This window comes from Eimeria acervulina, genomic scaffold, assembly GCF_000499425.1.
Source record: "Eimeria acervulina Houghton genomic scaffold, Eah_scaff12, whole genome shotgun sequence".
NCBI classification, from domain to species: Eukaryota; Apicomplexa; class Conoidasida; order Eucoccidiorida; family Eimeriidae; genus Eimeria; species Eimeria acervulina.
This window is the reverse complement of record NW_013550337.1, coordinates 127,958-140,928: the sequence shown is the minus strand read 5'-3', so window position 1 is coordinate 140,928 and position 12,971 is coordinate 127,958. Positions and strand designations below refer to the sequence as shown.

The 12,971-nt window shown below is 50.5% G+C and overlaps 2 protein-coding genes across 2 annotated transcripts; one reads left to right on the top strand and one right to left on the bottom strand.

Moving 5' to 3' along the window:
• Positions 1 to 1,845: 1,845 nt before the first annotated feature.
• EAH_00003550 (hypothetical protein, conserved) lies at positions 1,846 to 6,097 on the bottom strand (the record flags this gene model as incomplete). Its single annotated transcript, XM_013397493.1, has 6 exons — positions 1,846 to 2,025; positions 2,411 to 2,647; positions 4,150 to 4,155; positions 4,990 to 5,049; positions 5,308 to 5,500; positions 5,811 to 6,097. 6 exons carry the CDS (start codon positions 6,095 to 6,097, stop codon positions 1,846 to 1,848), a joined length of 963 nt encoding a protein of 320 aa, XP_013252947.1.
• An 820-nt stretch (positions 6,098 to 6,917) lies between these two features.
• On the top strand, positions 6,918 to 9,803 carry EAH_00003540 (ELAC2, putative; the record flags this gene model as incomplete). Its single annotated transcript, XM_013397492.1, has 6 exons — positions 6,918 to 6,935; positions 7,120 to 7,214; positions 7,762 to 7,956; positions 8,193 to 8,745; positions 9,034 to 9,228; positions 9,798 to 9,803. 6 exons carry the CDS (start codon positions 6,918 to 6,920, stop codon positions 9,801 to 9,803), a joined length of 1,062 nt encoding a protein of 353 aa, XP_013252946.1.
• Between the last annotated feature and the right edge of the window lie 3,168 nt (positions 9,804 to 12,971).

Here is a 12,971-nt window from a genome sequence, read left to right as displayed (position 1 = left end):
CACCTGAGAAACAAGAGGGGGCCCCTTCACACCTCTGGGGGCCCCCGTCACTCCTGGGGCCCCCCAGCCTGCAACAGCAGCGGCTGCAGCAGCAAATATGTTTTCTTTTAAAATAAAATAAAATATTATTTATATTTAATCTTTTTAATATTAAACACAGATAAACAAAGCAATCAGAGAAGGCAGGGGGCCCCCTGTGTGTGGGGCCCGCATGAGGGCCCCACACCTAGGGGGCCCCTAGGGGGCCCCCCTATAAGGGGCCCCCGTTTCTTTAATGCTGAATTATATAATGTGCAATATCTTTATTTTGTATATTGTATATCTTAGATATAATATAAATTATTATTAGGGATTTACTACAAACATATACGCATGCATGTATATATATATATATATATATGTATATATAGTCTTATGTTTTGTTGTTAAGAGGCTGTGTTGTTTGTAATTATTGGCGTTGGGTTAATTAACTCGCAGTGCTGAGGAGACACTTAAAGATGTCTTTGCTGCTGAAAGAGACTGCTAGGGCTTGAAGAAGGAGACAGTAAAGCAGCAACACTGCAGCAAGAAATAAAATAAAATAATAATATACACCCCGATAATAATATAATAATAATAACAACAAATATATTATAATATAAACAGGAAACAGAGACAGAGTGAGACAAAGAAGAGACAGCAGATGCAGAGACAGCAGCGACAGACAAACTGTCTCCATCTTCATCTGTCTCTGTCTCTTTTGCTGCTCTGCACCCCCTGTTTATTATTGTGTTTATCTGTTTGTTATCTCTGCCCGTTTATTGTTTGTTTGTTTGTTTATATTTATTGCTTCTGCTCTGTCTCTGTTTGCTGTTAATCTTCTGTTGTCTCTCTTTATTTTTTCTCTCTCTGCTTTGTTCGTTGTCTGTCTCCCTTTGCTGCTTGTTTTTGTTTGTTTGTACTCTCAGCTGTTTATCTGTGTCTGCTGTCTCTGCTGTCTCTGCTGTCTCCTTTTCTTCTGTCTCCTTATAAAATATTTAAAACAAAACCCAATCAAACAAACCCCCGCCCTCAGCTGTCTATACACCCCAAACTGCACAAAAAGAGGAGACACTAAATGCTAATGTGCTGTCTCCTCTCCCCCTACGGGGCAGCAGCACAGATTTGCTGCTGCTGCAGCAGAGAAGTGCTGCAGCAGCAGCTGCAGCAGAGCAGTGCTGCCAACGCAGCAGCTGCAGACAAGTGTTGCTGCAGCAGCTGCTGCAGAGAAGTACTGCCGGAGCAGCAGAGAAGTGCTGCTGCTGTTGCAGCAGCACAAGGATCTCCTGCTGTCTCTTCTTCTTCTTAACCCGAAACTGAAGCCTATTGCAGGGGCCCCCATTTAGGGGCCCCTAAGTTGGGGGCCCCCCCCTCGGTTTGCTGCCGGCATTTGCTTAATTTGCAAAGGAAGAGACAACAGCCTTTAAAAGGAGACACCTAGCACCTCCTTTTGAGGGGCCCCCACAGGGGCCCCTCTGGGGGCCCCCCAAAAGGGGGCGCTGTGGGGGCCCCTCAAAAGGGGTACCTGTGGGGGCCCCTCAAGAGGGGCCCCTATGGGAGCCCCTGTGGGGGCCCCTCTGGGGGCCCCTTGGAGGGCCCCATTGGGGGGCCCCTGTGGGGGCCCCTGGGAAGGCCCCATTGGGGGGCCCCTGTGGGGGCCCTTGGAGGGCCCCTATGGGGGCCCTTGGGGGGCCCCCACAGCTGCATAGGAGACGTCAGGGGTGGCTTTGCTGATCTGAAGTGCTGCAGCGCGAATGCCGCTGCAGCAACAGCAGCAGCAAGAAGAGGAGCAGCAGCAGCAGCAGCAAGAGCAGCAGGAAGAAGGGTTTAAGCGTCTGATTCATCAGAGTCTGAGGGTCTGTCTTCACTGTCTCTTTCCTGCAGCAAGAAGCCCCAACCCCCTCGCTGCAGCTCCTCAGCAGAAGGAGACAGAGACAAAAATGCATGCAAAGAGCTGCGGCGTTCAGACAGCAGACGCTGCCGCCTCCGCTGCAGTCTCTCCCGGTGCTGCAGCAGCAGCAGCAGCAACAGCAGCAGCAGCAAGCACACACAGAACAAGCAAATAAGACGATAAGTAGAAGCTAAGGGGAGATGGAGACAGCTGCAACAGACAGAGACACCAAAGGGCAACGCACACAGAGCAGCAGCAGCAACAACAGCAGCAGCAACAGCAACAGCAACAGCAACACCAACAGCAGCGACACCCGCAGCAACAGCAACAACAACAGCAACAGCAACAACAACAGCAACATCAACAACAACAACAGCAGCAGCAGCAACAAGAGCAGCAGCAACAGCAGCAGCAACAACAACAGCGAACAAAGGAAGAGAGACAGCTGCAGGAGACAGTAGAGACAGCGCGACGGAGACAAACAAAAGTAAAGAGACAGACCCTCCACAAGAAGCAGCAAAGTTGTTCAGCGTCAACAGCAACAAATGCCTCGCCGAACAAACACCACTCCTCCATAAACCCGCTAATGTCTGCCATCCTGCTGCTGCTGCTGCTGCTGCTGCTGCTGCTGCTGCGGCTGCTGCTGCTGTGGGGGGGCGCCCTCCCTGCTTCGCCTCTTCTGAAGGCCCCCAACGCCTCACGAACCCGCTCTAGCTGCTCCCCCACAGTAACTAACATCTGCAGAATCACATAAACCCTAAACCCTAAACCCTAAACCCTAAACCCTGAAAGCCTAAACCCTAGACTCCAAACCCTAAACCCTAAACCCTAAACCCTCGGCCCCAAGGCGTACCTTGTTTAAAAAGATTATTTTCTCTGCTGCTGTATTTAGTTGGAGCAGCCGCTGACAGTGAGGAGAAGAAAAGCTAAGCAGGTCCCCCGGTAGAAATGCAGACATTGTAAGGGGGTAAGCTGGGGTGTATAGGCAGCTTCGGGTGTATCTTGAACAGTATTTAGAGTAATTAAAAGAATGATACAAGCAATTATTAAAATAAAAACTAATTCGTTAATCTATTAAGATGAAAAACATTGAAATAAGCGCCCAAGACCTGAGGAAGCAACCATTAGGGTTTAGGGTTTAGGGTTTAGGGTTTAGGGTTTTAGGGTTTGTACCCAACTTTTGATAATTATTTCTAACTTTGAAACCATCAAATGCATAAACAGCAAACAAACTCATTATTTTCAGGTGTATAGGCACCTCTGCTGAGCTGTAGAGACACCCCGCTCTGCCTGGGGGGCCCCACGGGGGGCCCCAAGGGGGCCTCCAAGAGCGCATGCATTTCTTCTTTTAATGTAAATTAAATTTGTTATTAATGCAGATAGAAAAGATAACAACTCGGATAGGTCTTTAGATTAAGCTGAAGAGGAAACCCGACAAGCAACCCTAAACCCTAAACCCTAAACCCTCTCTAGATCTCTACATTGTAGTTGAGTTGAGGTTAGGCAGCGTCTGCTGCTGCACAGGAGGGACAGGGCGAGGCATTTGAACCCTACAGCTTAGCAAATAAACCCTAAACCCTAAACCCTAAACCCTAAACCCTAAACCCCAAACCCTAAACCCTAAACCCTAAAACCTAAACCCTAAACCCGAAACCTAAACCCTAAACCCGAAACCCTAAGCCTTCTATGCTTCGTTGTGAGGCTCTTTATCTCACTAACAATCCACAGCCCCTGCATGTATTAGATGTCTGCCTTTGCATGCAGCAGCAGCATCTAGAGTCACAGCCGCTAGCTAGCTAGCCAGCTGGCTAGCGCTAGCTAGCTAGCCAGCTGGCTAGCTAGCTAGCGGAGCCCACTAGGGTTTAGGGTTGAGGGTTCGTTGTATTATCCTCTTAGGGGCACTCTATTAGCGTCTATTACTACAGTTTCTGATCAGGGTCTAGGGTTTAGGGTTTAGGGTGCATCCCCTCCTTTGAGGCTGTAACGAGGCTTAGGGTTTAGGGTTTAGGGTTTAGTAACGATGGCTAGGGTTTGTGTTTAATGATACAAGGAGACAGAAAACGAAAACATAAACCCAAATAACTCTCTGCAGCGCAGCAGGGCAGCCAGACACCTCAAAACCCTAAACCCTAGACCCTAAACCCTAGACCCTAAACCCTAAACCCTGGAGAAGCTGTTGCATGCCGCTGTTCCTCTCAGCCCTAAGGACTCAATAAACAGTCTCCTTGCCCCCCTCTTACCCTCGCCTAGGCCCCAAAACTCTAAACCCTAAACCCTAAACCCTAAACCCTAATAGTTTCCCTCCAACCTGATGAGAAGTTTCTGCTGGCTAGACCTAAACTCAAAGTTAATTGGGGGCCCCGGAGGGCCCTTCAAGGTTTTAAACTCTACGACCCATAAAGGCCTCTAAACCCTAAACCCTAAACCCTAAACCCCTTCTGGGGTCCATTAGGGGGCCCTTGTGGGGCCCCTCAGGGGGCCCCACAAGAAGCCCCTAGAGGGGATCTCTGGGGGCCCCTCAGGGGGCAGTTCTGGGGGCCCCTCTGGGGGCCCCTAAGGGGCCCCTCAGCGGGTACTTATGGGGGCCCCACAGGAGGCCCCTCAGGGTGCCCCTCAGGGGGCCCTTCAGGGGGCCCTTCAGGGGGCCCCTAAGGGGGCCCTTCTGGGGGCCCCTCAGGGGGCCCCTAAGGGGGCCCCTCAGGGGGTCCTTCAGGGGGTTCCTCTGGGGGTTCTCCAGGGGGTTCCTCTGGGGGCCCCTTGAGGGGCCCCCAATTAGAAGAGGAGAAGGGGCTCTGCTCCTCTCCATGCATGCGGGGCAGCAACGCGGTCGACACGAGAGAGATGAACCTGTGGTGTATATACACAACAAACAGATGCTGCTGCTGCTGCTGCTGCTGCTGCATATTCAGCTGCTACTGCTGCTTGTGCATATTCTGCTGCTGCTGCTGGTGCATATTCAGCTGCAGCTGCTGCTGCCGCAGGCGCAGCGGCTGCAGCGATTCTGTGTAGGCAGGGTTTAGGGTTTAGGGTTTAGGGTTTAGGGTTTAGGGTTTAGGGTTTACCTGGAAGGCGGGGTTTACCCAGTGGCCGCAGGAGCACTTGAGGCCAACCCAACTCCAATTGCCGAGTTTACCCCCACACTGCAGCACAAACCCTAAACCCTAAACCCTAAACCCTAAGCCCTAAACCCTAAACACTAAACACTCAGCCGTGGCATAAACCCTAAACCCTAGCATAAACCCTAAACCCTAGCATAAACCCTCACCCTTTATAAACCCCTTGCACTGTATGCACACCCCAAACTCCATTCACATACAGACAAGTCGAGCAGCAGCAGCAACAGCAGCAGCAGCAACAACAACAGCAGAAGCAGCAACAGCAGCAGCAGCAAAGCCTACCGCTGGGTTTGGGCATAATATTTTGCCCTGCTGTTCTTCAAGGCCCTTCATCCACCCCAGCGGCTCTACAAAGACACTCGTACACTTCCGGCTGGGAGCCCCCCTAGGGGCCCCTACGGGGACCCCTACGGGGGCCCCCTTCGGCTCATGAGGCTGCAGCTGCGCTTCATAGAAGAGCTTGTGGCGGCAGCATCTGAGACGAGCAGCAGCAGCAGCAGCAGCGGCAGCAGCAGAAGCAGAAGCAGCAGCAGCAGCAGCAGCAGCACAGAGAAAGATGTCGTAGGCTGATGATTAAGGCTTTGCTGTCGATAGACAGGGAGGTGTATGTACACCTCAAGAGGGCGCAGCAGCAACTGGAGAGTTGCTGCTGCAGATGAAGAAAAAAAAACAAACAGCAGCAGCAGCTAACGGCTAGCGGTCCTCACTGAATATCGACTGCATGCAATGAGGCGTATCCCAACAAACCCTAAACCCTAAACCCTAAACCTTGCGCAGAAACCCACCTACAGCAATAAACAATATCTCGAGCACTCGGGTCTGTTGAAGAGGGGCAATCGGAGTGTGTTGGCTTCTCCTGGTGCTGGTGCTGCTGTTGCTGTTGTTGCTGTTGTTGCTGCTGCTGTTGCTGCTGCTCCTCCCTCTTGGGGTGCTGCTGCTCGTGTTGCTGCTCGGTGAGTTGGGCCCGATGCTGCTGCTGCTGAGGCTGGTCTTCCTGCTGCTGCGACTGGTCGTGTTGCTGCAGCAAGTGCTGCTGTTGCTGCTGTTGCTGGCAGCCGCCTCTGGGTTCCATTGCTGTGCTGCTGCTGCAGCAGCAAGCGCCCCTCTTGCTGCGGAGTCCCCGCTGCTCCTGCTGCTGTTGCTGCTGCTGCTGCTGCTGCTGCTCCTACAGCAAGGGTGGGTTAGCTGTTAAAGTTGGTGCTGCAGTTAATTTGAGGTGTACATACACCCCATGTGCTTCCCCAGCACGGGGGCAGAGGGCCTTCGCGGAGCAGCAGCAGCAGCAGCAGCACGAGCAGCAGCAGCAGCAGATCGATGTATAGCTAAGGTTTTGCTACTGGTTGTTAGCGCGGGCGTTGCAGAGGCCAAATGAACAGCAATAAACAAATAAAGTAATAAATTAATATTTAAATATATTTACTTTCTTTAATAGGCTCTACAATAAAGCAGAAGAAGCCCTCTGCTGCTGCTGAGTTGGGGGCCCCACGCTCCGAGTCTGGGGGCCCCTGTCTTCCTGCTGTTGCTGTTTATATATTTCTTTTTATAGGCTCTATTTAGAGCAACTATATTTATCTTATGCAGAAACAAAGCCGAGAAAGTAGCTCCCGCCACCACAGGCGCACCTGGGGGCCCCCGCAGCAAAGCAGCAGCAACAGGGGGCCCCCAGGGAGCGACACAGCAGCAGCAGCAGCCTGCACAGCTAAGGCAACAAGGTAGAGAAGCAGCAGCAGCAGCAACAGCAGCAACAGCAGCGGCACAGCAACACCAACAACCCCAGGAACACCTGCCACAGCAACAGGATCGCAGCAGCAGCAGCAGCAGCGACAAACCAGCAGCAACAGCAGCAGCAGCAACAGCAGCAGCAGCAGCAATAGCAGCAACGGGCTTGCAAGATGAGCATCACTGCCCAGGTACGTCTTCTTTGCTGCTGCTTCCCATGTTGCTTCTTCAGCTGTAGGGGCCCCCGAGGGGCCCCTCGTGCACGTAGTATGGGGCCCCCCAGGGGCCCCCAGTAAACCCTCCCAATTGAGCCTTCGGGTCGATATCTTGCTGCTGCTGCTGCTGCTGCTGTTGCTGCTGCTGCTGCTGCTGCAGCTGCTAGGTTGCCACCGGCTCTCAGTGCCGCCTTCCATCCATATCTTCTGCGAAGGGCCGCGCCTCCTCATCAACGCTGGCGAGAATGTGCAGCGGTGAGGGCACCCAGCTAGCTAGCTAGCTAGCTAGCTAGCTAACCACACTAGGCATCTAGCTAGCTAGCTGGCTTGCTGGCTGACTTACTGGCTAGCTGGTTTGCTGCCTAGTCAACGGGCTAGCTGCCCAACTAACTATCTAGTACGGCCGGCTAGCTAGCTGGCTAGATGGCTAGCTAGCTAGCTAGCTGCCTGTACAGCCAAGGACGCTGCTGGCTCTGTGAAGCTCCAGAGAGCGAACGGAACCAAAGGGGAGGAAGCTAGCTAGCTAGCTGGCTAGTTCTATACCTGGGAATTTGGCTAGCTAGCTATCTGACTAGCTAGCCATTTGGCTAGCTAGATACCTGGCTAGCTACCCATTAGGATATGCACCTATTTGACTAGCTAGCTACCTGGCTAGCTGGCGACGTAGCTAGAAAGCAGCTGCCTCTCCCTCGTTCGTGCTGCTGCTGCTGCTGCTGCTGCTTTGGCTGCAGCAGCAGCAGCAGGAGCAGCGGGGGCGTCCTGAGGAGCTGTTACTGTTGCATGTTTTGGGGTGTATGTGCAGCTACCACCTGGAGAAGAAGCTGCATATACACCGCATCAGCGACATCTTTCTTACGTCTCTGTCTCCTTCTTCTGCTGCTGGTCTGGTTGGTTTGCTGCTGTCTATCGAAGGCACAGGGGCTACCTCAGTGACGCTGTGGGGCCCCCACGGCCTCAAGCCGCTGCTGCAGCTAGCTATACGCTCCTTTGCAGGCCTGTGAGTCTCCCCCCTGGCTAGCGAGCTAGCTAGCTAGCTAGCTAGCCAGCTAGCGAGCTAGCGAGCTAGCCAGCTAGCTAAGTGGCTAGCTAGCTAAGTGGCTAGCTAGCTAAGTGGCTAGCTAGCCACCGATGGAGTGAACAACTCCCGAGGCCGGTGCTGCCGCAGCAGCAGCAGCAGCAACAGCAACAGCAGCAGCAGTAGCAGCAGGAGTGTGATGTGGCTGTGTGCTGCAGCAAGAACCTGGAGATAAACTACAGACTAATGGGGCCCCCCGAGGCCCCCCCCTCTTTGCTAGGAGAGCGCTTCTGTACTGGTGGCGTCTGCAACGGGGGTTGTCGGCAGAAGAGCAGCAGCAGCAGCAGCAGCAGCAGCAACAGCAGCAGCACCAGCAGCAGCAGCAGCAACAGCAGCTGCAGCAGCAAGGGACCCCGGACTTGTGCTTGTTCTTATGGGCCCTCCGTCAAGGGGACAGCCAGCGGTGTCCCCATTGAGGCTTTCTATCTTCCGCACAGCAGAAGACTGCAGCAGCAGCAGCAGCAGCAGCAGCAGCAAAATGGAGTCAACCCGCTTCTAGAAGACGAAAACACCACCAGTTCTAACAACAGCAGCGCGGCCAACAGCAGCAGCACCATCAACGGCAGCAGCAGCAGCAGTGTTGCACCTGCAACCCCCTCTAACGTAAAATCTGCTGCAGCAGCAGCAGCAGCAACAGCAGCAGCAGCACATCTCGAGCCAGCGACTGCTGATGATGATCTCAATACAAAACGACGCAAGCTTGAACAGGATGTGGGCAACTATTGCTGCTGCTGCTGCTGTTGCTGCTGCTGCTGCTGCTGCTTTGCCTGTTGTTGCTGCGGCGGGTTCTGCTGCTGCGTAATTTGCCGTTGGTGTGTTGCTGCGAGAGTTGCTGCTGGTGTTTGCTGCTGTGGTTGCTGCTGCTGTGTTACTCCGTTGCTGCTTCTACTGCTGCTCGTTTGGCAGCTGAGATACATGATTCGCTGTTGCTGCTGTTGTTGCTGCTGTTGCTGCTGTTGCTACTGCGTTTGATTGATGTGCGCACTGTGCGGTTGTTAGGGCGAGGAGAACGGAGGGGCTTCAGCAGCAGCAGCAGCAGCAGCAGCAGCAGCAGGTCCTTGCAGCAGCAGAATATCAGCAGCAAAGGCTGCTTTGTATGGAGACTACGGAGACACCTCTGACTGTCTCCTTTTGCTGCTGCGGTGCCCCACAGTGAGGGGCCGCTTCTTCCCAGAGAAAGCGAAGGCGTTGGGGGTGAGACCTGTCTCCTTTTGTCTTCTTCTGTCTCCTTTTGTTTTATTTTTGTCTCCTTTTGTCTTCTTCTGTCTCCTTTCGTTTTATTTTTGTCTCCTTTTGTTTTATTTGTGTCTCCTTTCGTCTTCTTCTGTCTCCTTTTGTCTTCTTCTGTCTCCTTTTGTCTTCTTCTGTCTCCTTTTGTCTTCCTATATCTTTCCCTGTCTCCTTTTGTCTTCTTTTTATTTTGGTTGTCTCCTCTTGGTGCTTCACTCTGTCTCCTTTTGTCTCCTTTTGTATATGTTTGCCTCCTTCTGACTCTCTCTCTCTTCTCTCTTTATTTACCTCTTCTATATAGCTAGCTAGACAGCTAGCTGTCCAACCGGCTAGCTAGCTAGCCAGCTACCTAGCCGCCGCTCCAGCTAGCTACATAGCTAGCTAGCTAGCTAGCTAGCCAGTTACCTAGCTACCTAGCTACCTAGTTGTCTATCTATCTATCTATCCATCCATCCATCCACCTATCCAGCTAGCTAGCTAGCTAGCTAGCTATGTAGCTATGTATATATGTATCTATGTATATGTATTGTTAGGATTGAGCTATTTGAATGCTGTATATAAATATGTTGTTATGCAGATTGAGCCCGGCCCGGTGTATGCACAGCTAAAAAACGGAGAAAGTATTAAATTAGCCGATGGCCGCAGCATCGATCCTCTGCAGGTCTGCAGCAAACCGCAGAAAGGCAAAGTGTTTCTTTTTATTGAATGTCAGGAGACACTTCAAACTATTAAAGCTGTATGTTCATCTCTGTACATTAAATTAATATTAAATTAATACATACACACACACACACGCAAACTACTGTTGCTGCTGTCGCTGCTGGTGCTGCTGTTGCTGGTGCTGCTGTTGCTGCTGTTGCTGCTGTTGCTGCCGGTGCTGTTGTTGGCGCTGCTGCTGTTGCTGCTGTTGCTGGTGCTGCTGTTGGTGCTGTTGCTGGTGCTGCTGCTATTGCTGCTGCTGCTATTGCTGCTGATGGAGACAGAGACAGAGAGAGGCAGTGAAAAGGAGACAGAAAAGGAGACGGAGACAGCTCAGCAGGAGACAGCAAATAGCAGCAGAGAGAGCAGCAACAAGACCAAAGGAAAGAGACATTTTATTCTTTGTCTGTCTCCTTTTGTATGTACAGCTCGAATGTCTTAAGGCCTCTTGTTCAGAGCCCTTGGCTGCTGTCTTTCATTTTACTCCGCTGCAGGTGCGGGGCCCTCACTGTCTCCTTTTGTTTATATACTGTCTCCTTTTGCTTATTTATTGTTGTCTGTCTTCTTTCGTCTCTGTGTGTCTCTTTATTACTGTCTCCTTTTGTTTATCTACTGTCTTCTTTTGCTTATTTATTATTGTTTGTTCGTTGTCTCCTTTTGTCTCTGTATGTCTCTTTATTACTGTCTCCTTTTGTTTACTTGTTATTGTTTGTCTCCTTTTGTCTCTGCTTTTTGTTTGTTTCTTCTTCCTATGTTTGCATATTTATTTATTGATCGTTTGCCTCCTCTTGTCTCCTTCTGTTTATCTTTTTTTGTCTCTCCGCGTCTCTTTCTATCTTTTTCATTGTTTGTCTCCTTTCTCTGTCTCTTGTTTCTTTGTTTATCTATCCCTTAGCCATTGTCTGTCTCTCTGTCTTTGCTTGATCTCTCTTTGCTGTCTCCGTCTGTCTTTCGTTTGCTCTGTCTCTGTCTTTTTCTTCTTCGTTGTCTCTGTCTCTCTGTCTTTTTCTTCTTCATCGTCTCTGTCTCTATCTCTGTCTCTGTCTCTGTCTTTCTTTGTGTCTTTGTCTCTTTTTATTTTTCTTTATCTTTGTCTCTGTCTCTGTCTTTTTCTTTTTCTTTGCCTCTGTCTCTGTGGTGGAGACATTTTGTCTTTGTGTCTCCTCCTGCGTTTTTTTTTGTCTCTTTACGCTGTCTCCTTCGCTGTCTTCAGCTGTATGTTTGTCTCCTTTATTTCTCCTGTTTGTTTGCGTTGCTGTTTGTTATATATATATATATATATCGTGAGGGCATTAAAAGGAGACAGTCTTTGGGGTGTATCTGCACCTTTTCTCCTCAGTGTCTCCGTGGGGTGTCTCCTCAGCTCGTACAAACAAAAGAATACAGAGCCCTTATGGAGGCCTTCTCCTCCTCAGACACTAAACACATCTTCTGCAACAAGTAACTCTACATATGCACAACACAACGGGCCCCTCAGGGGGCCCCTAAGGGGGGCCCCTCAGGGGGGCCCCCTATGGGCGGCCCCTCAGGGGGGCCCCTAAGGGAGGCCCCTAAGGGGGCCTCTAACGGGGGCCCTTCATGGCGTCCTTCGCCAGGGGGGCCTTCGGAGGGCCCTTCAGGGGGGCGTTCGGGGGGCCCCACAGGGGGCCCCCTTTAGGGGGCAAATCGGGCACCGTCTGGGGTCCCCAGCAGGATGAGCAGGGGCAGCAGCAGCAGCAGCAGCAGCAGCAGCAGCAGATCTTGTGGTGCTGTTGTTTTGCTTCAGGTCAAATACCGAGGATGTGGGGTGTCCCTTTATGCATGCGGCGCGTCTCACGCATTTGCTGCGCTCCTTAATGCCCCCTCTCTTCCCAGCGAGGTTTAAGGGGGCCCCCCCTTCTATGGGGGCCCCCCTATCTGCTGCTGCTGTTGGTTGTTCGCCTGAGGCCCTTGTGGATGTGGGGCCCCTTCAAAAGCTTTGGCTGTCTCCTCCTTCGAGGGTAGGTGCTGTGTCTTGTCTATTAGCTGTCTCCTTCTGTCTCTCTTTTCTGTCTCTTTTCTGTCTTGCTGCTCTTCTCTCTTTCTCTCTTTGCCTTTTGCTCCTTCACCCTTATGGGGGCCCCCTTAGAACAGATAGAGGCCCCTTTACCCTCATGGGGGCCCCCTCTACCTCAATAGGGGTTCCTTGATCTCAATAGGGGCCCCCTCTACCTCAACAGGGGCCCCCTCACCCCTATGACCTCAGTAGGGGCCCCTAGACCGCAGTAAGGGCCACTAGACCTCAGTGGGGGCCCCCTTGACCTCAGTGGGGGCCCCCTTGACCTCAGTAGGGGCCCCCTTGACCTCAGTAGGGGCCCCCTTGACCTCAGTAGGGGCCCCCTTAGTGTTGCGTGTGGCTGTGATGTTTAGGCCTTCGTAGATTTGTGTGGGCCTCCTGCAGAGAGTACAGCGAAGAGTTTCGAGGTGAGGAGACAGCGGAAGGAGACAGCGGAAGTAGAGTGTCTCTTCTTTACCCTGTCTCCTTTGCCTTTGTTTCTGTCTGTCTCTTATCTAGAATTATTATTAATTATTATCATTATTACTTATTATTAATATTTATTTATTTATTATTATTATTATTATTATTATTATTATTATTATTATTATTATTATTATTATTGTTTGTCTTTAGTCCCTGTCTGTTCTCAGTTATTTCTTTTTCGCTGTCATGTTCTTCGGTGTTTGTTTTTGTTTATCTCAATTAGTATATTAATAATAATAATTTTTTATTGTTATTATATTAATAACAATATTTTTATTGTTATTATATTATCAATAGGATTTTATAATTATTATATTAACGACAATACTATATATCCTTGTATTGATATTAATGTTGTTTATAACCATATGAATATAATCTTATGAGTATTAATAATGCTATTTATAGTTATTACATTAATGCTATTTATAAAAATTATATTAATAATAATATTATTTATAATTATTATATTAATATCAGTACTGTTCATAATTATTTTATTAATAAT